Raw genomic sequence first — 25,717 nt, forward strand, 5'->3', positions numbered from 1 at the left:
ACTGCGAATGGTTGCAGTTCACTGGACGGAAAGAACTTCCTGATCAACTTGACTCTTTTATATTTTATATACATCTATATAAAGAAAATGTGGTATATCCATATAATGGAATGTTTATTCAGCCTTAAAACAGAAAGGAGTTCTGTTTGAAGCTACAGCAGGAATGAGCCTCAAAGACAGAGGTAAGATAAGCCCATCACAAAAGGACAAATACTATAGGATTCCACTCGTATGAAATATCTAAAGGAGTTAAAGTCATAAAACTAGAAAGCAGACAGACGGTCATCAAGGGCTGGGGGAAGGGGATGAAGAATTTGAGCCCAGTGGGTATATTCAGTTTTGCAAGACAAGAAAGTTCTAAAGATCTACTGCACAACGGGAATACACTTACCACGACTGAACTGTACACTTAAAAATGGCTATGATGATACATTTAGTGTTGTATGCTGTATGTTTTTTTAATACACATATACACCCCTGGACAAAAGAAAAAGACCATTACAGAAATTCAGGCCCTCAAGTGTAGTCCAGCACTGGCTGGGGCAAAGTCCCAGTAAACCCTGTAGCTGAGCCAGCCCCGGACACCCTGCCCTCCTCTGCCACCCAGCCTGGCCAGGCCAACACCAGTCCTCCTCCCATGTGCCCATGTCCGTATCTAGCACCGCCTTCCTCCCTGACAACCGGCAAGGATACTGTGGTGTATTGTCTCCATCTCCTCCCAGGCCCCAGGGGCCTCCACCTCAGTTCCATTCCTGTCCCAATAATCTCTCTACAGCAGCCTGGTATGGCACCCTCCCCCATGCCCTGGGCACCACCAGTCTCTCAGCCCCAGGCTGCCACCAAATCTCTTATCCATTCTACACACAGCAGATTAGCTGCACGGAAGCCCTGCTATGTGCAGGTCACTCCTCTGCTTTAAAAACCTTCAGTGGGGCGCCTGGGTGGTTCAGTCAGTTAGGCACCTGCCTTCAGCTCAGGTCATGATCTGGGGGTCCTGGGATTAAGCCCAACATTGGGCCCCCTGCTCCGTTGGGAGTCTGCTTCTTCCTCTGCCTCTGCCTCTCTGTCTCCCATGAATAAATAAAATTTTTAAAACAATAAAATGAAATAAAATAAAAACCTTCAATGGAGCTACCTTGCCAACTGAACAAGCCTACACTACTGAGCCCGACATTCTAGGCCTTCCAGGATTTGGCCCCGTCGATCTTTTTGTCCACATCAACCACTCTTCCTCTTCAAGAACCCTTCCCTTCAGCCAAACCAGGGCCCTGTACTTGCTTTTCTCCACCTACAACCTATTCTATTCTATTCTAGTCACCTATTTCCTAATCTAATATACCCACCGTTCTTCCCTGACTTGATTTCCAAATCCTTATCCAGGAAATTTTCCCTAACCTCTTCAGGCAACAGTAACAGTAAAGGAAATAACTAAAGGTATTTCAACAAGGACCCAGGGCCTCCTGTGTCATGGGAACCCCAGCACAAGGACCAGGGATGCTACAGTGAGCACACATGGACACCGAGGATCACCACAGCATGTCCGTAGACCCGTGCAGCATTCTCGCTCCACCCCAAGCAGAGAGCGGCTCTGGGGTGGGGACCCCAGCCTGTTTGTTCTTCTAGGCCCACAAGAGCTAAATACAGTTCCTGGTCCACAGTGGGATGAACAGAAAACCGGGCTTAGCACTCATGATTTTTAAAAGTTGTACAACTCAGGGAGTGCCTGGAGGCTCAGCCAGTTACGAGTCCGCCTTCAGCTCAGGTCATGATCCTGAGTCCCAGAATCGAACCCCTCACTGAACCCCTCATCAAGCCCCGGGGCCGCCTGCTCAGGCTTCTCCCTCTGCCCCTCACCCCACTCATGCACATGCTCACACTCTCTCTCAAAAAAATAAAATCTTAAAAAAAAAAGTTTTGGGGTGCCTGGGTGGCTCAGGTGGTTAAGCATCCGCCTTTGGCTCAGGTCATGATCCCGGGGTCCTGGGATTGAGCCCTACACTGGGCTCCCTACTCAGCAGGGAATCTGCTTCTCCCTCTGCCTCTCCCCAGCTTGTGCTCTCTCTCAAATAAATAAAATCTTAAAAAAAAAAAAAAAAAGTTTTAGAACTCTTACACTAGGGGGGACAAAAAAGACCTAAATTAAACATATCCAGGGGGAAAAAAGGAGTTAAAATAAGAAGATAAGGCCAGCAGGAGTCTAGGATGGAACAAACAATTTAGAAAAAGGTCTGGTAATTTCTATAAAACTAAGCATACACCTACCCCATGACTACATGTAAGTATCTCCCCTAGAGAAATGAAAACAGAATACTCAAAAAAGATTTATGCAAGAATCCCAGCAGCCCTATACTCGAAAGCCAAAAACTGAAACCCGGCTAAATGCCCATCAACAAGCAAAACATACTGTGGTATAGACAAATAATGGAATGCTTTTCAGCAATAAGAACGAACAAATTGCTGAATCAAACAGCTATTTTGTTAAGCAAAAGCAGCGAGATAGAAAAGAATACAGCTGTATGATTTCATTTACTGGACATTCAAGAACAGACAAAACAAACCAAACTAAGAGGCATTACATCAGCAATTGCCTGGAGCCAGGGAAGATGGGACCACAAAGGAAAGCTTCTGGGATAATCAAGGTGGTGCTTCCAACTGTTCACTTTAAAAAGGTGCATTTGATTGTAAACAAAAAGAAAACTCAGAGCTTGATGTCTCAAGACACAATTTTTTAAAAATTATAATAAAGAGGAGAGGCACCTGGGTGGCTCAGTTGGTTAAGCCACTGACTCGTGATTTCAGCTTAGGTCATGATCACAGGGTTGGGAGATGGAGCCCCGAGTTGGGCCCCGCATTGGGCATGGAGCCTGCCTGGGATTCTCTCTCTCCCTCTGCCCCTCCACCCCCCAACATGTGGCTGTGCGTGTTCTCTCCCTCTCTAAATAATAGTAAGAATAATAATAAAGAGGAGGTTGCCCATTAGGCTAACCACCCGAGCAGTTAAAAGGCAAAAAGCACAGTTAGTGCTCATGAGGCAAAACATACCAGTTTCCGAGAGACACATTCTCCCAGGAGTTCTCAATGTGGAGCATCCCTGAGAATGCTATGAGAGGAGGCACTGGGGGGAACCAGAGGACCCACCCACCTCTTTCACCAGCTCCTCCTCCTCATCGCACCCATCACAGCATCAGGCACACACACACCCCAGGCTCAGTTCTCTGACCAACCCCCACGCTGCCATCTGCCCCCCTCCCCCAAAACATCTCTGTGTCACTCACCTCCTCGTGGGTCCATTTGACCTTGCACTTGCTGTCCCTCTGCTCTGGCACATCTGAATCTGTGTCCTGGTAGTGCAGCTCATCCAGCTCCTCACTGCAGGGAGAGCAAGCTAAGGGTCAAGGACACGTGTCTTCACACGCTGCTGCATGATGGAGGGACAGGCGTGTGGGCAGAGGCCCGTGAGCTCAAGGGAAAGGCTTGAGGGAGGCAGTCTTTTACTCTCTACTTCTGATATGTCCACCCTCCTCTTTTTTTAATTCTTTAATGAATTGGGGTGATGGACTATTGTTATTTTCTTTACCCTTTTATTTTCACAAATACCCCAATGATTTCAAAAGCTGCAGAAAAAAAGATTTCACCAAGAAGGGATGCCTGGGTTGTTCTGTCCATTAAACGTCTGCTGTCGGTTCAGGTCATGATCCCAAGATCCTGGATGGAGCCCTACATTGGGATCCTTGCTCAGTGGGGAGTCTGCTTCTCCTGCCTGCCACTCCCCCTGCTTGTGCTCACGGGTGCTCTCTCTCTCTCTGACCAATAAGTAAATAAAATCTTTAAAAAAAAAAAAAGATTTCACCAAGAATATTGGGATATTCTTGTGATATTCAGACACCTGTTTAGGATTTTCTTTTCTTTTCTTTTTTAAGATTTTATTTATTTATTTGACAGAGAGATTATAAGTAGGCAGAGAGAGAGAGGAGGAAGCAGGCTCCCCGCTGAGCAGAGAGCCCGATGCTTGAAAGCAGGTGCTCCAGGATCTTCTTTTCTATAGGCAGAACTTTTAAAATTTTATGGTTATTTTAAGGATTAAATCTGATGATATACGCAATCATCAAGCACATATTTCAAGAAAGTCTGGTTATTTGAGAATAACACTTTAAATACATAACCTCAGTAACTACGTCCATTTTCCAATTCTTCCCTACATACAGGCATAGTTTATGGAGAGAAAAATCAAAGTACAAGTAGCCTTGACTTCTGGGTATTATTTTCTAACAGGCGCTTTTTGAAGTTCCTCCAAAATCTTCGTATCTATCAGGTCTAATAATTACAAAAATGGGAGGCGCCTGGGTGGCTCAGTGGGTTAAAGCCTCTGCCTTCAGCTCAGGTCATGATCCCAGGGTCCTGGGATCAAGCCCTGCATCGGGCTCTCTGCTCGGCAGGGAGCCTGCTTCCCCCCTTTCTCTCTCTCTGCCTGCCTCTCTGCCTACTTGTGATCTCTGTCTGTTAAATAAATAAAAATAAAAATCTAAAAAAAAAAAAAAATTACAAAAATGGAAATCGCACTCTCCACCTCCAGGAATGTCAGGTGCTGGGGCCGCTCCCAACTCCACATAGTGGGAATGCCTCTGGTCACCAGTCAGGCACATTCCTAAGTCAGGCATCTGTAAGTGGGAAAAGCCACCTCCAAACAAGCAAGGCAAGCACGAGCCTGTTCCAAAAGGACAAGGACTTCCTTTCATGTCTCTTTCCCCCTCTCCAGGGCTCAGCATCTTCCTAGAGTCACTCCTGAGCTCCCACATCTCGGAAATCCTCCTGTCTCTCAGAATGAAGGCCCTGAGGCTGCAACTGCCTGTCTCCTTGACAGGGACAGAGGTCAGCTCCACCTTCACATCCCCAGGTCATGTGGGGGTTGCCAGCAAAAGGCCTTGAATGTTTGCTCAGGGAACGACCGGATACTTGAATTAATGAATAAACACACAGTGCTGCTGCCTATTGATTGATAAGAAATGCTAATAAAGTAAATCTTTTAAAAGTAGAAAAGGAAGGGGAAGACAGCATTGAGACCCAGCAATACAGAAACCCAGCAATACATCGGTCACAGAAGGAGCTGGAATTCAGCATTGTCCTATCATCCCTGTCCTCACTCATGGAGTTCTCCACCATCACAAAGTAGGAGGCAAAAGCTCAACAAGATACAGAATGAAGCTGGTTTTAAAATCAACTGTCCAGGGTGCCTGGGTGGCTCAGTGGGTTAAAGCCTCTGCCTTCAGCTCAGGTCATGATCCCGGGGTCCTGGGATCGAGCCCCACATTAGGCCTTCTGCTCAGCAGGGAGCCTGCTTCCTCCTCTCTCTCTACCTGCCTCTCTGCCTACTTGTGATCTCTGTCTCTCAAATAAATAAATAAAATCTTTAAAAAATAATAAAATAAAATAAACTCAACTGTCCCCAGACTTCTTCCTGACGGAAACCATCTTTGGTTCCCTAGCACCCAGCTCTGATAGAAGCTCAGTAAATGTTCCTTCAAGGATAAAACAGTGTCTCTGTGAACACTCTCTGGCGCTCCAGTGCTTTAACGGGACAAGCAACTCAGCTGGGAGATACACAGTATACAAAATACACTTCTATCATCGACATGGAGCTACCATCTATTTCACATGCATTCCCATTATCCACGTTTAATAGAAGTGGATGCTGAGGCTGACAAGGGTTATGCCACTCACCAAGTCGAGAAAGTCAGGCTCCAGACCTGCACCTTCAAACCCTCACCCTGTAATCCCAGCTGAAAAAGCAGAGCCCAAGTTGGTAGTGGCAACCACATGTAGGTCCAACACACCCTTTCTATGCCCTTCGATGTTCTTTCTGGGCTCTGCTCCAGGCTGGGTGAGTCAGAAGCTGAGCGGGAAGTGGGGCACTGGTGCAGAGGAGAGTTACAGAGAGTGGCCAAGAATTGAGCGGAGGGGCTGTGGTGTCCCGGTGCACAGAAACCATCCCTCCCATGGGAGGGGATTCCTCCACAGAGCTCCAGGAGCAAAGCAGCAGAGGACGTGGGGCTTTGTCATTTTCTGGGGTTTGTCATTCCCTGGAATAATATTTCCTGCACCAAAAATGAGGACAGGGTCCACTAAGTGCCTGACCAGAAAACTCCTCCTGGGAATTGGAGCTGCCCTGAGAAATGGTGGCCTGAGGAAGAGAGAACCTGAGCCAGGCGCCCTGACCATGGCCCAGGGATCAGAGGCTTCCTTGCGGAGAGGAGCTCTGGGGAAAGCCCAGCAGTGAGTGCTTCTCAAGTCTATACCCTTTTCCTGAGAAGGGGGACACCAAAGGAAGGGGGTTAAGGTTATCTGGGCTGCACGAATCCAGGGAGGGAACAGGGCAGGCAGGCCCCCTTTATCCTCTGACTCCCAGGCTGATGTAAAACCCAGAGGTCAGGCCACCAGGCACACGGGTGTTAAGACAGGGTACTGGGAACCCAGAGACCCGGTTCCAGGCTCCACTCTGCCCCTCCCTCTCTGGAGGAGTAACTAAAATGGAGCCTGCAGTTCCTGCCTTGGCCCCAGAGCAGTCTTGATAAGTGTCTTCCCCTCACCTTCAAACCTAACTACCTCCAACTCCTCATGTGGAACAGGAAGACAGGTCTCTGAAAATAAACCAAGCTGGGGCCCGACACCCAGCTTGAGGAGACGGGGAGACACACAAAAGAGTCCCCCCACCCCCAGCACCCTTCTCAGGCCGGAAAGGGTTTGGGGAGTTCTGTACTTCCCGGAATATTTGAGAAGAAATGCCCACCGCCAAATAGGAACCCAAATAGGTCTGAACTAAAAGTCCTCCAGGCTTTGGCTTCCCCCTCGCTGCGACTTGGAGGAAGAATCACTTTCCCTCTCCAGGGGTCGCCTCCCTCCCCGGTAAAGGCCCTAGCAGCTGACACTGCCGTCCCACCCCCACCCCGCAATTAGGCGGGAGACAAAATGACATCATGCAGGGCTTGGCCCGGGTCCCAGGAGACCCGCCCGCCCGAGGCCCAGCAGGCCTGGGGAGCGGAGCGAAGGGCCCCCAAGAGCCCCCGGCTTCGCGCGCGCCCCCTGCCTCGGGCGACGCGGGACACAGCAATTCCCGCGGAGGCCCCGCCCCGCCCGGAGGGGCCATGGCGAGGGTAGGGGTGGGGTGGGGGACAGGGGTCAGGGTGGAGGAGGAAGGGAGGAAAGCCCTCGGCCGCCCGGCTCCGCTCACCCGCGCGTCCGCCGAGACATCCCCCCGGCCCGGGCCGCGCCGCGCTCGCCCGCCCGCCGGCTGAGCCCGGAGCGGGAGCCGGGCCGGGGTCAGGGTGAGGCTGCTCGGGCCGCTCCGGGCCTCGGGGCCGCGCCGGGAGGCGTCAGGTTAATCCGCGGGTCCAGAAGCTGCTCGCAGGCACTGCGGCCGCCGCCGGCGCGCACAGAAGCACTTTTCTATCTCCCGCCAAGCGCGACGGCGCCGCCCGGGCCTGGCGCGCGGGCGGGCTGGCGTGCGCGGGGCGGGGCCTGCGGGCTGCGTGGGGGCGGGGCCTGCGAGAACGGGGGCGGGGCCTTCGGGGGCGGGGCCTGCGGACTGGCGGGCACTCCTCGGGCGCAGAGCCCTGACGTCTCAGGGCCGGACCTGAGCGGGCCGCGTTTGGAGACTTGAGGAATTGAACCCACCGTCCTTTGACTGAGGCCGGACCCAGGCCAAGTGTGGGTCCGGGGCGGCTCAGGAGTTGCCCACCCAGCAAAGACTGAGGAAAGGGAGTGAGACACAGGGATTGGGGAGTCAGGACCGGAAAACCGATCGTGCAAAAACCCCCACGCTACTCCGAGTCGCTCCTCTGTCCCTACAGCCCCCACCCTAAGCTGGCCCCTCACCCTATGGACCAGGGCTGTGCCTTCGAACTGTCTCCCTGCTTCCTCTCCAGCTTCGAATTCGTCGGCTCTCGCACCTGGGCTCTACTCCCGGCAGCCCGAGTGAGCTTACTAAAATGCAAACCGGATCTTTCCTCTCCAGAACATAAAACCTCTCTCCTCTGCCTCCCGGTAAAATAATCAGGTCGATAGGATTCTACCAGATCCACCACGCGCTCCTAGCCAAAGGAAACTAGCAAGTTTCCTTGTCTTTGCGTGGGCCATTACCTGGCCAAGAACGCTTCCCGCCCCTCCCACCAAATTCCAGTCTATTCTGAGCTTCTCTGTCCACGATCTGCTCTTTCATTAGTCGTTTTCCTCTCTGAACTATAGGCACGCTGAGGTCCAAGGGGCTTCAATTCACCGCAGTGTCCCCAAACCCCGAATTATCCATGTGTTTAGGCTCCTAGAGGCTTAGTTTTTCATTTTAAGTTGCCATTTACCAAGTACCTCCCAAGAGTGATGTCACCCCCGCCTCCCTGGGAGGAGTGCTGAGAGGAAGGTAAATGAACTGCAAGACAAGTGCCTGGGGAAATCTGGTTGAACCCCAGGCTCTTAGGCCCTGCTTGTGTTTCAGATTCCTCTTCCTGAAAGGAGGGGCCACCTTCCTGACCACCTGGGGACAGCCTAGCTAGCTGCTGCAAACTTCATTTACCACAGCAAAAGGAACACTGAGGTCTTATGTGCCAGAAGCTTCCACATCAATTAATTCAGGTCTTCCCCCACCCACTTCCTTCATAAAGTAATTCATGTGGACATCCCCTCTTCATTACTAGAGCATGATATTTAAGAGTGCAGACTCTGAAGCCAGACTTCCTGGGGTTTAGATTCCCAGCCTCATCATTTACATTACTGGTTGTGTGATCTTAGGTAAATCACGTAACTCCTCTTTGCCTGTTTTCTCATATGTAAAAATTAGATTTATCAAAAATTGGCTTTTATTATGTGCCAGCCATTATTCTGTAGGCTTTATAAATCATTTTAGGGACGGCTGGGTGGGCATCTGCCTTTGGTTCAGGTCATGATCCCAGGGTCCTGGGACTGAGTCCAGAATTGAGCTCCTTGCTCAGCCCAGAGCCTTCTTCTCCCTCTGCCTACCCTGCTACTACTGCTCACTCTTTCTCTCTCTGAAAAATAAATAAAACCTTTTTAAAAATCATTTCAGTTCATTTAATCCTCATTACAACACTATGAGGTGGTGTTAGTATGATCCTCTTTTGGCAGATGGAGAAACTAAAACACTGCTCCCTCCCTCCCCCTCACCCATACTAAATGGCAAAACAGGGATTCACACCTGGGCCTGGGCTATCTAGTTCTAGAATCTATACTTTTTAAGATTTTATTTATTTGAGAGAGAGAAAGTGTGAGCACGAGCGGGGTAGAGTGGCAGAGAGAGAAAGGCAGACTTCCCTCTGAGCGGGGTGCCTATTATGGGGCTTGATTCCAGGATCTGGAATCAAGACCTGAGCCAAAGGCAGACACTTTTTTTTTTTTAAGATTTTATTCTTCATTTATTTGTCAGAGAAAGAGAGGGAGAGAGCACAGGCAGGGAAAGTAACAGGCAGAGGAAGAAGCAGGCTCCCCACAGAGCAAGGAGCCCAAAGCAGGACTTGATTCCAGGACCCTGGGATCATGACCTGAGCCAAAGGCAGACACTTAACTGACTGAGCCACCCAGGCATCCCTAGAGTTTATGCTTTTAATCACTACACTGGTACGTACTTTGTAGAGTGGTTGTAGGATTAAATAAATCAGTATGTGTAAACCACTGAGAATAATACCTGGCCCTTAGTAAGTACTATTTTACTTTTAGTTGTCGTTGTTATGATAATGATGATGATAATAAAGGAGAGTCAGAAGAAAGACAGGCAGGGACAAGGGGTCCCTGTCCTAAGAGGACACTACCCTTAAAAGGAAAAAGACCCCATCCTGTTATTCTAGACTTTACCCAGTGCCCCAGCTTTAAGTTGTTCTACTGGGAAGACTTGGAGCTTGTATGTGACAGAAAGGAAGGGAATGGCCTTGAGTGTCCTAACCCAGTCGCAGGGGCCAGCTCAACAGCCAGCGGGATATTTAAACAAAGAGCTTGATCCAGTGGTGGCCTGCACCTGCATGACTTGTCTTAGGTCAGTGGCGGCTACTGCCTTCTTGATCCCTGAGGCTATGATACACCACCCTGGAAGAAGCCCTCAACCCTTTTCCACGTGAACAACTACCTGATAGGTAGATGAGTTGCATGGACAAAAACTCTCCAAAAGCTCATCAGCTAATAGGGTAAATGAGTAAGCAGACAATTAGATATATTAGGGTGAAGATAAACTTCAGGGACTGTGAGTACCCACCCAAAAGGGTCACTGAAGGCTCTTTAGGCCTTGGTGATTTAGGAATTTGCAAGATAGCCAATGTGTAATAACACTTCTGGCAGAGGGAATAGCCAGTGCATATCAGGGAGAAGAAATATTAATAGGTCCTTAGGGATTGGCCAGAGCTGCAGTCATTTTTGACTCTTCTCTCACATCACTTACCTGATCCATCTGCAAATCATATTGGCTCCATCCCCAAACTTTACCTTAAAATATATCCAGGGGCAAAAGCACATAAAAAGATGCTCAATACCGTGTCATCAGGGAAATGCAAATTAAAACCACCCAGTCATATGGAGCCAAGAAAAAATGAGTGCATATGTCCACACAGATTTTTACATAGCTTTATTTGTAATAGCGCCAAACTGGAAACAACCCAAATGTCCATCAAGATGACTGGATAAACAAATAATAGATATAAAATAAATATATCCACACTGTGGGATATTACCAAACAATAAAAAAGAATTATTGATACAATACGAATCTCAAAATAATTTTGCTGAAAGAAGCCAGAGTGAATACTATATATCATATCATTTACATACAACTGTAGAATTGCATAATAGAACCAATTAAAAGTCAAAATGGTTGCAGAGAAGGGATTACCAAGGTACACAAGAATTTGGGGGGAGTAACCGATATGTTCTATTTATAAGACTCTAGGGGTCCCTCTTCGATCACTAGGAGACGTATGGGGTCACTGATCACAAAACAGGGGAATCAACTCTGCCTGGGTTTGTCATTATCATGCCAGTTCCTGCTGTGTCCTCATTTATGCAACTGCATAGGGTGAGAATTTGGTCTCTCTTAGAAACCACCTAATCCAAATTTCTTTAGTTCCCGTAAGGGGGAGGAGACTCCGAGACGAGTGCCAGGGCCCTGGGCCGCTTTATACACACACCATGCCCTGCCCACACCCCTGTGGGCTTCCTGGGCATCAGCTTTCGCAAACTTAGCTTTCTCTTGCAATGTGGCCACTTGTCCTGGAACCAAGCAGGGAAGGAGGACTCGCAGGTTAGGGAGTTCCCGCACAAAGTTAGGGATGGAACCGCCCAGGTACGCCGAAGCCTTATCCAGCGGACGTGGAAACCACCTCCAGAGCCTGGCCAGGCCCTGCGGCCACAGACGGCACACGGCGGCGTCACCACACTCTTCTGTGAAAATGGAAGGAAAATCAGGCTTTGGAGTCCACCTGGCAGTCTGACACCGCCGCTGTGATCCCGAGCAAGTGACGCGACCGGTTTCCAGGAGCCCCCTCGTAAACGGGGTCGCACCAAGGTCCAGGACTTCTGACCGCTGGGGCGCGCGCTTTGTTTCGGGCGCGCCGCGGAGCATCGCGGGAGTCGCACGGCCTGACGTCACCAGGGGGCGCCTGCGCTCGGGGTCCGCTTGCAGACTGGCTGGCTGCTGGGCTGTGGTGCTCATCCTCTCACCGCGCGGATTCCTCGCGCACGGTCCCGCTAGCGCCGCGCTTTCGGAGCTGTAGTTGCTGGAAGGCTTCGCCAGACGCCTGCCATTTGGGGTCGTGTGGAGAACGGGTGAAAGAAAGGATCAGGGGCTGAGAGGGAGCGGGACAGATAGGCGGTCGCCCTCCGACATCATGGCGGCCATGGAGTCCAGCAGTCGCTACGGCCCAGAGGCGTGTTGACTTGCTCTGCTTCCACCCGGCCCTGACTCCCCGAGTTGTTCGGCAGCGCCGGACAGGCTCCTGACGCTGCAAGTTTCCTTCGTGCTATTTGTAACCGTTTGCGATTCTACGAAGTTAATTTCTCTCCCTCATTAGATTGTGGCCTGAGCTAGGATAAAACGGTGGTGGGTTTAGAGGTAAAATGTGATACAAGCGAGATACGATTTACTTTTCAAAGTAAATATTTCTTCTTGTCTCTTGAAGTCAGCGGAAGAAATTGATAACATTGGTTGCAGAAAGGGGAAATGAATGGCTGAAGAGGGTGAAATTCTTTTCAATATCCGTCAGTTCCGCGCATAGATATTACCTAATTTTAAAAATTTCATTAGGGCATATGTAGCGCTCTAGAACCTTTTAGGTAATGGAGTTTGAATAAAACCCCTCATATTTGGCTTTATAAACAAGAAGTGATCTAGCAAAAGCCACACGGTAGATCTGTGAATCATAAGAACCACAGATTTTCCTTCTTGGTCTTCGGGAGAGAGACTTTTGTTCCCAACACTTTTATCTCCCCATTCTCATTATCCCTCCTCTTCGTTTTGACACTCAAGTTTCTTTGATTAGAGACTATTTGAGTTCAACAAATAAAATCTCCAAGTTACTTTTATGCTGTTACCTGCTAGGACTGATATCAGTTGTGTGTGTGTGTGTGTGTGTGTGTGTGTGAACTTGAAACACTTGTTCAAGTCAGTTAACTTTTCACGTTTGAATTTAAAAACACCCCTGCTCACTACCATAACCAGTCAGTTGAACTTAATTTCACTAATAGAGGACCAATCTGACATACACAGCATCAGCTATGAGATATTCTTGCCAAAAATGTTTAATTCAAAGCTAGTCAAGCCTTTAAACCTAACTTCCAATTTGCAGAAAAGGAGATAATGGAAAACTAGACACCATGAGGAAACCATCAGAAAAATCCAGAATGTGGGACACCTAATTAAAAAAAATTTTGGGGGGGGGGCGCCTGGGTGGCTCAGTGGGTTAAAGCCTCTGCCTTCGGCTCAGGTCATGATCCCAGGGTCCTGGGATAGAGCCCCACATCAGGCTCTCTGCTCAGCAGGGAGCCTGCTCCCCCGCCCCCCACCTGCCTCTGCCTACTCGTGATCTCTGTCAAATAAATAAATAAAATCTTTAAAAAAAAATTTTTTTTTTTAATGGCACTTTTCCTACAACAGCAACAGTTCATATCCTCATTACCTCCTCTTGGGCCTATATCACACTCTCCATAAATGGCCTTCCTTCCACAGTTCCCATGTTTATAGAACTCACTAGCTAAGCTGTTCCCATTGCATCACATCCCTTACAAACTGGCAGTAGTTCTGCAATCTTCTGACCGGCTTTCAGGGTTCCCTAAAGCTGGTTTCCAGTATAACCAGTACACTGCATTACCACATCAGCTGCGCCATTCAAGCAGGTACAGTCTCCCATTGTCCTCGGGACAGATGATCATATAACCCAAATGATGACAGAGTTCAGTGCTTCAGGAGTTCAGAGGAGGGTGACAAAGTGTGGGTAGAGATGACACCCTCCAAATGGTTGTGTCCTGTGGACGGCTGGGAGATGAAGGGGTGAGTGATCCACGTAAGGAAGGTATCGATCTACTATTTTATCTTTTTCATTAGGCACCTGGGGCAAACAGACCTTGTGGGTTAAGTTTGTTTTTATCCTGAGCTAGTCCAAAAGCTGAACAATATTCATAAGCTTGACATTTATGCCTCTGATAAAGGAGACTCAAATTCAGAACTAGAGGCCAAAGAAAAGACTTCAATGATACTGTTTCAAAAATTACAAAAGTAAAGATTCAGTCAGATTTAATTTTAAAAATGGAATGTATCTTACATAACGATCTTGTTAGAAATGTTATACCCATCTGGGCATGACAGGAGATGCAGACCTACAACTCACTGGGTAAAGAGTGTATAGACAATTTTGATAAAGAGTTGAAGAAGAATTCAAAAATAGTTTACAAAGAAAATCAGGAGGCAGAAGATGCTTCAAGAGGCATGATCCTCAGAAATTGTTCTGGAATGCCGGTTCACTTGTATCAATGTCATGTTCCTGGATGAGGGAGTAAGACATAGAATTTTAGTATTTCAGTATGAAATGGGAACTGGTGTTTCCCACTTTTAGATTCTGAATCATTAATTGGGACACATAGGTAATCTCTGACTTGAAAGCTGAATCCAGCTGAAGGATCAAGTTTTCACTATCAAGACAGGGCTTCTGACTACTGCCCACCATCCACAATTAGTGGGGAGCAAATAGAGTTGAAGGCACCAATGCAAAGACCACACCAGACTTCTTACCCTGGCCTTGCAGGCCTGTCTCTGCCCTGCCAGCAACATGAATACTTTCGAGAACCGACCTCAGCCCCAACCCACATTTCAGTGCTCCAGCAGTTATATCAAATCCCTTCTGGGTTCCCTTCATGGCATTATTCTCAGAGCACTATAACTGCCCATATAGTATTCCTGTCTCCCCCACAGCTCATGGCTCAGAAAGAGAGCAAAGGCCACATTCTTCTTGTTCACTACAACAGCCCCAACATCTACCATGAGTATCAGCAGAGCCAGCTCCTGCCAGCAGAGGATCTAATCTTTCCAATCAGCATCCAAAATCCTAACCATTTACATATATATGTAGAATGAATGGCATATATATACATATATATATGTAAATATATATATATACATATATATATATATAGGACTTTATATACATACATAGGACTTTTCTTCTTTACACTGTTTTATAGCCCTTCCCCCCTGCAACTCCATTTACTATATCCTGAATGTCTTCCAAGTCCTTAAACATTCTAAACTTTTTTTTTCTTCTAAACATTTTTAATCTTATGCATGTATCCTAGGTACTTAACCAGTTCCCTACTGATGAAGATTCTTCTTCTATTATAACAATGCTATATTGAGCATCCTGGTTGGTAAATCTGTACACATTCAGGATTATATTACTATGGCAAATTCTGAGGATTAGAATTATTGTGTCAAAGGTATATTTTGGGGGCTTCTGAAGAATATTATAAAACAGATCTCAAGAAAAGTGGGAAAAATTTATTCTCCCATCAGTAGTATATAAATGCCCATTTACCAGCAGTGGTTGAACATTTAATTTTAGAAATCTCATCAAGGGATAGACAAAATGAAGACCAGGCATAATTTTAAAGTTCTTTGTCCTCAGTCCAGAGAAAGATGATTTCTGACATAAGGTGCTAACCTCATGGCTGGCTTCTCTAGCCTTTGTTCCGGTCTCTCTAACCACACTGGCATGACTGCTATTCCTCAAACATGCCAAGCAAAGCCCAGGCTCAGGGACTTTGCATAGGTCTTCCCTCTGTCTGGAACACTTGTCTCCCAGCTACCTGCATGGTTAAATCCCTCAACACCTTCAGTTCTTCGCTCCAATGTCACCTTTGTAGTGAGATCTACCCTAAACACCCTCCCTATTTAATACTGCCACATCAGCACACTTGATCCCTGCATTACCTTTTTTACACCATCATCTTGTAGCATACTATATTTAGTCTACTGTCTAGCTCCTCCAACTAGAACAGAAGTTCCATAAGTGCAGGATCGTTGTCTGTTTTGTTTACCTAGTAGATACTTAATAAATCCTTGCAGAATGAATGAATGGCATAAAACACGAGAAGTCCAGTTTAGGGAAGGTACCCGCACTCAAAAGGCTCCCACTTCAGTGGGCTTTCTAGGCTCTACCTGGTTCAATTTCTTGAACTCCACCACTTGGAAGAAGATGTGCTCAAGGATGTGTTTGGCATCTTGTTGGTCCTTTGGTAGTTTACTCGTTACTCCAAGAATGTCACCACACTTTCTGACATAGAATTCCAGGTCTTCTTCAGTACCTAGGCATAGTTGGGGCAGTTAGATGAACCCTCATGTCCTGTCCTTCCCCAGTACAGACTTACTGTGGTTTAGGCATCCCCTTGTCAGGTTCCTATACCTCTCAAGATAACTCACCTCTTCCTAAGGTAGTGTGACTGCAGGACTTAAACAATAACAAACTGAAGAGATCTCTGATGTGCTGCTTTTATAAATTAGGACAAAAGTGTGACACTTGTAATTAGAATAAAGCTGGACTGGTTCTGGCTTTCCTACTCCCAGAGCCAGCATTCCTGCATTACAAAGAACAGGAAGAACTAGTAGGAAACCAAATTACCATTCTCTGAATGCAGCAAGGACCATTATGAGAAGGGCATATGGATATTTTAAATAGCATTTATTATAGCAATATTATAGAAAAGGAAATTAAAGAAGAAAAAAATCACTCATAATTCCACCCATAACATATCTCTCTGTGCAGCTATCCCCAGCAGCCTGATACTAAGGATGGATAGCCATTACAGTCCTTCCTTTTTTTTTTTTTAATATTTTGTTTTCTTTTTTTTTTTTTTTAAGATTTACTTGCTTATTTATTTGACAGACAGAGATTACCAGTAGGCAGAGAGAGAGAGAGAGAGAGAGAGAGAGGAGGAAGCAGGCTCCCTGCTGAGCAGAGAGCCCGATGTGGGGCTCGATCCCAGGACCCTAGGATCATGACCTAAGCCAAAGGCAGAGGCTTTAACCCACTGAGCCACTCAGGTGCCCCCATTACAGTCCTTCTTACACTACAGTGTAATTCCTTTCTTTGTTTCCCGTTCTGATGTGCATTTTTTTAAAGTTATGACATAAATGTAAGTTTTTATTAAAATATTCAAACCAGGGGCGCTTGAATAACCCACTGATGACTCAGTGGGTTAAAGCCTCTGCCTTCGGCTCAGGTCATAATCCCAGGGTCCTGGGATGCAGCCCCGCATAGAGTTCTCTGCTTGGCAGGGAGCCTGCTTCTCTCTCTGCCTGCCTCTCTGCCTACTTGTGATTTCTGTCTGTCAAATAAATAAATAAAATCTTTTAAAAAAATAAAATATTCAAACCATACAGCTGCAAAATTCTCTTGTTCTAACTATCCCCACCAATACCACCTAAGGTAATTACTCCCATGTGCACCTACACATTTACATATGTGTAAACAATTGGGATCAAACAATAATAATTTGTAAGTTACTTTCATCATTTAATGAGGTATCACAGACCTCTCATGTCAAAGCTTATGCTCTATATCTTTTAACAGATGTATGTAGAATATTCCACTGTATTTCATATTTTTTAAAAACGATCCCTCTACTGATGGGCCATTAGACTATTGCCAATTTTTTGAATGCTACAATTAGTATCTCTACAGCTATATTTTTTTGTTTCACATTTCTACAAGGATTTCTATAGGATAAACTGCTAGGAACAGAAATGCTGAATCAAAGCATCTGACCCTTCACAGGTCTCTTATTTCTTCTGGACCAATCACTATGTCTTGCTAATTTTTGATTGCTCAGCACCTACCACAATGCCTGACACGGAAGAGAGATGTGGTGAAGGTGCTTTACATTGAAGTATTTTCATTTTTGCATACTCCTTCCTGGTCTTCGGGCACACATAGATGTTGCTGACATAGTTAGGATCCTATTGAACATGCAAGTTTCTATCTTGTCTTTCTTCACTTAAGATTCTCACTTAAAATCTATCAGTGTCACTCCCTGAACTTTGGAAACCTTTTTTATAAGGACATGTTGTCCCATCAAATGAATGTGACACAATTCACTACCATTCCCCTGCTATTGAACACCAAGTCCAATTGTTTAAATAATATTTATTCCCAATCTTAAAAATAAATAACATAGCAGTCATCTGTGTACCTTCACTTATCACCTTCAATGAGATTCCTAGAAGTGGAATCACTGCCTCAAAATGGATAGTCAATTTTTTGCCTCTGAGCATGTGAGTGCAGGCCCATTTGCTCTGCTGGAAACAGGGCATAGCAGGAGGAGAAGTGGGCCCAGGGTCAGAAGAACCACTCACCATGCAGCCGTGTGGCCTGGGGCCTCACGTCCTCATCCACGTGTCAAGGCGAGCACACACAACTCCCTCCAGGATCCCATCCAGTTTGAAGTGTCTGTACTTCTTTTGGCCCTGACTGAGGTTTCTACACTTGATCTTAGCCAAAAGGCCGAGAAGCGATTGACTGAGGTTTCTTATTTAACTGCTCCTATGACCAGTGACCTAGATTTGCTAAGTGACAGCCAGGGTCAGAATCCATCCTCTGGTTACTCAACAGGTCCTAAGAACTAAGGACCTACAGGGATTAAAGCTGAGACCTTGGCTTCTTCTTTGCACCATGTTCTAACTCACTGAACTAACTGGCCCAAGAGAAACGATCGATAGCAGTTATGTGAAACAAATGGAAACTCATGTTATGCTGCCTTTTATATTTTGTTCTCCCTGAACAAAATCTAGCTTTCTCTCATGGCAAATCTCAGAAGTTCTCAATTAAGTAAAACTTATAAAAGAAAACAAACAAAATTTAGCCAAACTTACACTTATTTGTAATCTGAGCAAGGCGGGCCTTCTCAGAAGAGAACGTCTCATCTAAGTCAAATAGCTCCAGTGGAGGAGGTGGTAATTCCCTGAAACTGGGAGGGAAAACCTAAAAGGAATAAGGTCTTTCATGAAAGAACATATGCAAAGCCATACCTGGCAGTGATAAGATGAAAGCGAAATGAGAGGCCAACTCAACTCTTTTGTGGGATGAACCACCCAAAAGCCCATCACACCACATCAAGTGAGATGACTAGCCCAATGTACACAACCAAGCAGAGCCAGCACTAAACCAAAACACAGCTAAACTGATCAAACTGACATACTAGTGCTCATTAACTAGTGCAAGGACGAAAGCTTGGGGTTATTTGTGTTGAACATTTGACTGTACAACATGTTTCTCATTTAACCATGAGGTCATTAGGGACAGAAATTGGGGATGCAGATATAGATTCATGCAGAACGTGCTAAACCTGGAGCCAGAATTCGCAGGTATGAGCCAGAGGTATGCTGAGAAATGTTTCATTATCAGCTTTCAAGACAACAGAACGTAGGCCTGCTCTGTGCTTTGTCATTTTCTATGATGTAAATTCTCTCACCATGGCCAATTTGAAGCTACCAAAATGAAGCCAAGTGGCTCATAACGTTCCAGAATGTGGTGGGATAGGACGATTTTAAAGGTGGGGTGAGTTTCTGCTGGACAGGAATGCTGAAAGTAACCTGTGCACACGTGCCCCACCTCCCCAGGGGGCTGTGAATCCCTGCCATAATCCTGAGTACCTGCTGCCTGGAAAGCTGCAGCACAAAGCATTTCCTCCTTTTCACCCAGGATTCCTCCTCTCATATATGCCCTCCAATGACACAAGATGGGAAACGCTTAACAGCCACAGAAGTCCATACCCTTGATTTCTCAGTTGGGAGCTACAGCCAAGGGAAGGCCTTATAGAATACTAATGGTTTGGCCTCTGCATGTTCAGAGCCAGAGAAACCTGACTTCGTGAGAACTGCCACACACATACGGTATACGTATGTACATGCTTGGCGGAAGGACCCACACGATGGTCCAGTTGGCAAGGTAAGGGCAAAGAGTGGGGCTCTGTAGCAGGATCCCCCAAGCACACCTACTCACCGCTGGCTGAAGGGCTGGCAGTGGTGTCTCAAACTGAGGCTGGATGAGCTGGAGAGGTTCATGTTTCACATTTAGCTGTTCATGGGCCCTGTGTGAATAAGAAGACAAAAGTAGGGATCAACATGAGACATCGTGCAAAACGCATCTAACTGACCACACTGTGACCTTCTCCATCAAATCAGGGGGCTCAATGCTTTTGTAGAAAAACACACAGAATGCACTGTTTATAGGTAAATAAGGATCCTTTCATGAATCTTCTCTACTGTACCGTATGGTATTAACTATGTCGAGAACTGAAAGGGAGAAAGTTCTTTCAAGTTTCGCATCAGGCTTCTCCTAAAGAGGGTCTTTATCTTTACCCAGCAGACAGTGTCAGTCTTGTAATTCACTCTGTTTCCTTGTTTTTATAACCAAGAGGCGAGAGTCAAATCTAAAGTCTGCTTCTGGCAACTGAACAGATCTGTACAGCATACACATCTTTCTTTTTAATCAATTTATTTATTTTTCATCATCTTGACACCCAGCATGGGGCTGAAACTCACAACCCTGAGATCAAGAGTCGCATGCTCTTCCGACTGAGCCAGCCAGGCACCCCTAAAATATACACTCCCGTGTGCTCATTCACTCAGCAAGTATTTACTGGACATGTACCATGCACCAGACAGTTTTATACCCAGGAGAACAGCAACGGTGAAGAGACCAAGGCATCCCTCGGAAACTTACATGCTACATCAGGAGAGGCACACAATAAACACAACCCAAGGTGCCAGGTATTAATAGGTATTGAGAAGAAAAACCAGGAGAAAGGGTTAGAGGCAGGGAGGAGGCATGGGGTATAGCCTGTCAGAGAAGCCCTGAGTGAAGGGAAGGAGGAAGTCATACACTTACTTTCACAAGTATCCCAGGCAGAGGCAAGAGCAAGGAGAGCAGGAATAAGGGTGTGAGGGGTTTTCACAGGACCTCAGGGCAGCCAGCATGGCCACAGCAGGGGTAGAGTGCTAGTGAGGAGTTCAGAGTCAAGTACTGACCTTACCCCTGCGTAAGGTCTTTATGACTGTGGCTTCCGCTCTGCCTCCATTCTCTCAAACGTTCCTTTATCTTTTTATGCTGTACCTAATTTTGTAAGCTGGCTGAACTCCTCTGGGAATGAGGCAAATCGAAATATACTCACCTAATTTAAACTATACACACATTTGTGACCCTTTTAAAAAAAATTATTTATTTATTTGACAGAGAGAGAGAGATCACAAGTAGGCAGAGAGAGGGTGGGGGAAGCAGGCTTCCCGCTGAGCAGAGAGCCCAACGTGGGGCTCGATCCCAGGACCCTAGCATCATGACCTGAGCTGAAGGCAGAGGCTTAACACACTGAGCCATTCAGGTGCCCCCATTTGTGACCTTTTAAAATTAAACTGAACAAACAAAATGCCAAAGGGTGTGGACAAAGTTTACGCCTGCTTCTACAAATGGGTGACTTCAGAAAGGAAAGAGGTCTGTGACTGCAGAAAGGCACTGAGCTGAGCTTATTACCATGACTTCCCCCACTATTGCCAGGTGCCCGGGGAGAAGCTTTCCTGGCAATGCAGCAGATCCCTCTGGAGCGAACAGAAACAACTTTCACTGAGTACCTGTTGCATGCCACATATTGTGCCTGATCCTGTGCTAAACACTTTAACTTATTTCACTTAATGCTCAAAACAACCCTGGACAGTGGGTATAATCCTCTATAGAAGAGGAAGCAGATGTATCAAGATGAAATAGCTTTCCAAGGTCACAAGGTTAAGAAGGGACAAGGGGAAGATTAGAACTCACAGCTGGCCCATCCCTGCCAACCAGAGGCCCCAGGACTCAGTCTATACTGAAGGCAGAATGTCGTTAATGGCAGCATCTAAGCTAAAGGTCCCAGCACTGGTACACAAAGAATCCTGCTGCCAAGCCCTGGCCTCTGCCATCCCAGCCGTGATTTTCTGCTTTCTGTCCCCTGATGGAGCCAGCTATACGGAAGCCCTGTGTGAATAATAAAACAAATCCCATTGCCTCAACCCTTTGTTGCTCAGCTCACCACCTCCCCAAACTTCCTCTGCCTATTAGCCAACAGCAAGCGCATACCTGATGCACATGGGGAATGGGTGGAGAAACTCATCTTAAAACCAAAAAAACCTAATTCAGAAAGCTATTTCCAGAACATTCTGGCCTGACCTCTGGCACTGTGTTTTTATCACTCCGGTCTTAGTCCCCAACCCATCAGCCCAGGATCTCAGAAGGCAGGGACTCTCCACACACTCTGTCTCTACCTTACCCCCAAAGGAATCAATAAATACCGGATGGACAAATGAAGTCATTTCAGAGCAACATTCCACAGACAATATAAATATTTAAAGACTAATCGAATTTTTACTCAGAAAATTTTACTGCGTTGGGGCGCCTGGGTGGCTCAGTCGTTAAGCATCTGCCCTCGGCTCAGGTCATGATCCCTGCGTCCTGGCAGGAAGCTTGCCCCTTGCCCACTCCCCCTGCTTGTGTTCCCACTCTCACTGTGTCTCTCTTTGCCAAATAAATAAAATCTTAAAAAAAAAAAAAAAAGACGACGACGACACTGTGTTCAAAAGACATTACTAGCAACTACGAATACTTAGGAGCACCATATAGAAACCAGCCTGTAACTACTGTCCTTTGCTATGGTATGAACAATAAATACAATTCCACGCTCCAAAATATCTACTCTACTTGACTCTGCTAACACTAAATTAACAGACAGCTCCAATGCATCCCTGAAGCCGTCACAAAGGCCTGATCTAAGCCACCTCAGAAGGGAAGCAGACACTAAAGGCAGAAGCTGGGTGGACTATAACTGGCTGGTGGGGCAGCAGAGGTGCCTTTTGTTATTCTGAGGAAAGTGCAAACTGCAGAGAAGGAGCCGCAGGCCCATCTCCAGACCACCCCACTTCCCTGTCCTTTTGCCTCACTTGGCTTCCAGGGACTCTGCAGCCTCTCATACTCCCCTGCCCCTCCAGCTGCTTTTCCCCAGCTTGTCAAAGGCCCTCCTCTTCTGCCTCAAAAGCCAGGGCAGCTGCGAAGCCCTGTCTCTAGCCCAATCCCCCACTCCAGTGCTGTCCCTGAAGGTCCCAGCCCCTCCCCCCACTTCTCTAATCACTTTATCATCTACACTGGTGGTTCAGCCTACACTCTTCACAGGGCAACCTCTCAGCCACATCAGATGGAGGCAGAGCAGAGTCCATTTCTCTCTCCTCTCCCCACATCCTGAGCGCCAGTCAGCAGCACTGCCAGATGCCCAGACCCCCAAGGGAGAAACCCCTGTTCCTGATCTCGCCATCACAGCCTTCCATGCATGGCCCGTGGCTCCTGATTCTTTCTTACCAAACACCTCTTGAAACCACAGTGACTGCTCCCACCAGTCCCGCCTCTCAAACCTCCCACCTGCTGTTAACAGTCTCCCTAGTCGGTTTCTTCAACTTTTTCTGTTTTCCAATCAATTGTACAAATTGCTGCAAGGCATCGTTTTGTCTGGTTTCAGGAAACACAGATTCAATCATGACCCTCTTCTAGAGGTCTTTACTAGCATCCCTTTCACAAATCTGGCCTCTGCCCTGAGCCTCAGGCTGTTGGCTTCTTATTTCGGTAATGCTCAGGCTGGGCTCCGCAAGTTCTGGCTGGAGAACACAGAACAGACTGTTGCAGGGGACTTCAGAGGACCAAGTTTTCAACTATTCAGCTGGCCTTGTTCAAAGTCAAGGGTACATGCAGTTCAAAGGGCAATTAGGAATAAACTTCCTTACTTGGACACACGCACACTTATGAACATGTGGGCTTTGCCCAAAGAAGCTACATCATTGCCCAACTGTCTCTGAACATCCCCGCCAGCTCCTGAAGCCTCTTCACCCCTGACAGTGGAGCTCCTAGCATCATGACAAGCAGACACAAAGCCCCCCAAAAATGTCTGTTGAAATAATCAATGCCTAGCTAAAAGGGCCCCTCATTCGTAAAGCCTTCCCTGCTCACCCCAGTCAGAGTCAAAATCTCTCTCTTCATTATGCCCATGGCCTCTAGGTTAATATTCCACATTTGGCATTAATACAGTAACCTCGCCTCACAGCCTCTGTCCGTCTCCTCCGTAAAACCATTAACTTTGGGGGCGCCTGGGTGGCTCAGTGGGTTAAGCCGCTGCCTTCGGCTCAGGTCATGATCTCAGGGTCCTGGGATCGAGTCCCGCATCGGGCTCTCTGCTCAGCAGGGAGCCTGCTTCCCTCTCTCCCTCTCTCTCTGCCTCTCTGTCTACTGTGATCTCTCTCTGTCAAATAAATAAAATCTTTAAAAAAAAAAAAAAAAAAAAAACATTAACTTTGGACACAGGGCCTGGCACAGGAGGAGCTCAGTCAGTATTTGTGGAACTTGAGCATAAAAGCAGCAGTAGGAAGTCAGACACTCAGCCTTCGGTTTATTCAGGTGTAGACCCCATGTCAGGCCAAAGAAGCTGAAGAATGGTGGCCTCAGTCCACGTCCATGTCCCTGTCATTAGGAATGGACAATGATGAGTGGGCAAACAGGGGAAAGCCCAGGTCTGCAACGCACTCAGGCTCCCACCTTGGGAGAATACCTGACTCTCTCTAAACTGGTTTCTTCAGCTGGAAAACCAGCTGATTTAGAGGAACATGAAGGATGACGTGAAGTACCAGTGTGGGGTGCCTGCAGGGTGCCTCGCCTACCCAACTCAGTTTACTAAAGGGCATGGGACCCTCCATGCTGAAACCAGGAAAGTCCCAGGCAAACCAGAACACATTGGTCACGCTAAATGCCTCATACAGAGCCTGGAACACAACAGGCGACTGACGAATGCTGGCAGTTTCCTCTCCATCGACCCCCACCCCAATTTTCCCAGCTGTCTTTGTTGGCCTCATCAAAGATTTGAGAACATGTTGTGCATACCACATAGGCCATGACCCTAACTCCTGTCCCCAGGCTCATGTTTTCAAACCAAACACTAAGAATGGTGCGCAGGGAAGCTCCGAGAGCTACAGGTACTGACTTGATGACCTTGGGGAGGGAGGTGGTATCCAGCTGGTAAATGGACAGGTCGAAGAGGGTAGTAAAGTCTCTTGGGTTCTCATCGCCCTCCTGGAGACACACTCGAAGCCGCTCTGACAGGGTGGCTGTGTCGGGCAGCATCATGTAGTCGGAAATCTGAAAGCCACAAGAGGGTTCATACAGCACGGTGGGAGTAAGAATTTCATCTGTCTAAATCTGCAGTATTTCTACTCTCTTATCAAGAGATTTCACTGTTCCTGGTCCCTAACAACTAAACCTTAAGTAAGCCACTTCATGTGGAAAGAGGAACAAAAGTCACTTGGCTAAACCCCAATGCTGACTAAATCCCACTCTGTAATTCCTCATGTATTACAGAACACAGCTGGAGAAACAAGCATGCTGACTGGCCTCCTTTTAATTTCATGATCACTGATCTTGAGTGGTCAGCAATTAGCTGTATTTCTTTAGTTCATTCACTTCCCATTGTCCTAAGCAATACCTTCCTTTGGTCACTTCAGCTATCTCAAACAATTTTCCCTTTCTTAATTTCGGTTGTTGATCTTATTTTCTATTTCAGTGAGAAAACAGAAGCAATCATAAAAGACAGTCCACGAGCTCCCACTATAGCTGCTCTCTTCCCACCAGCATCTAGGCCATACACTCGCCTTCCTTCTGCTGTTATATGTGTGAACTGCCTGTGACCCCGGATGACCCTTGCACTCGGACACTGGATCCCAGTCCTTCTCACCTAGACAAGGACATGCTTCCAGCACTGCTGAAAGCCCTTCTGATGACACATGCTGGTAACAGTATAAGACCAGGGAAACCTAAACATCCACCAACAGGAGACTGGTTAATATATTACAGTACAATAAATGGAAAATATAGTCCTTAAAAGAACAAAACAAAAATCAAAAGAGAGCTCTTTATGTATAAATAAGGAAACATCTCTTAAGACATACTGTTAATTTTAAAAACTAGGTGGTGGGCAATACAGTGTATTTGCGTAAAACAAGGGAGAAGGAGATACATGCACACACTTATTTACTTATATATGCATAAAATATCTCTGGAAGAACATATAAGAAACCGCTACGACTACTGTCACTGGGGAGGGGAACAAAGCGGCTGGGCAAAGACAGGATGGAAAC

At 46.9% G+C, this 25,717-nt stretch overlaps 2 protein-coding genes across 6 annotated transcripts in view; both read right to left on the minus strand.

The window, feature by feature from the left end:
* The window catches only part of MYBL2 (MYB proto-oncogene like 2), a 35,339-nt gene extending 27,892 nt beyond the window's left edge, over positions 1–7,447 (minus strand). For both annotated transcript variants that reach the window (XM_080814396.1, XM_080814395.1), the window contains exons 1-2: positions 7,226–7,447; positions 3,276–3,369 (exon numbers count right to left, since the gene is read on the minus strand). In XM_080814396.1, the coding sequence (XP_080670522.1) occupies positions 3,276–3,369; positions 7,226–7,245 (114 nt within the window). In that variant the 5' untranslated portion in view covers positions 7,246–7,447. The remainder of the gene's footprint in view (positions 1–3,275; positions 3,370–7,225) is intronic.
* Positions 7,448–13,094: 5,647 nt separating this feature from the next.
* Positions 13,095–25,717, minus strand: part of IFT52 (intraflagellar transport 52) — a 38,104-nt gene continuing 25,481 nt past the window's right edge. For 3 of the 4 annotated variants that reach the window (XM_080814211.1, XM_080814212.1, XM_080814213.1), the window contains 5 exons: positions 24,568–24,722; positions 19,527–19,614; positions 18,398–18,506; positions 15,689–15,834; positions 13,095–14,018 (listed from right to left, as the gene is read on the minus strand). In XM_080814211.1, coding sequence (XP_080670337.1) covers positions 13,971–14,018; positions 15,689–15,834; positions 18,398–18,506; positions 19,527–19,614; positions 24,568–24,722 — 546 coding nt within the window. In that variant the 3' untranslated portion in view covers positions 13,095–13,970. The remainder of the gene's footprint in view (positions 14,019–15,688; positions 15,835–18,397; positions 18,507–19,526; positions 19,615–24,567; positions 24,723–25,717) is intronic. The other variant, XM_080814214.1, reaches the window with a different exon arrangement.

Source organism: Martes martes (genome assembly GCF_963455335.1).
Source record: "Martes martes genome assembly, chromosome: 9".
Lineage (NCBI taxonomy): Eukaryota > Metazoa > Chordata > Mammalia > Carnivora > Mustelidae > Martes > Martes martes.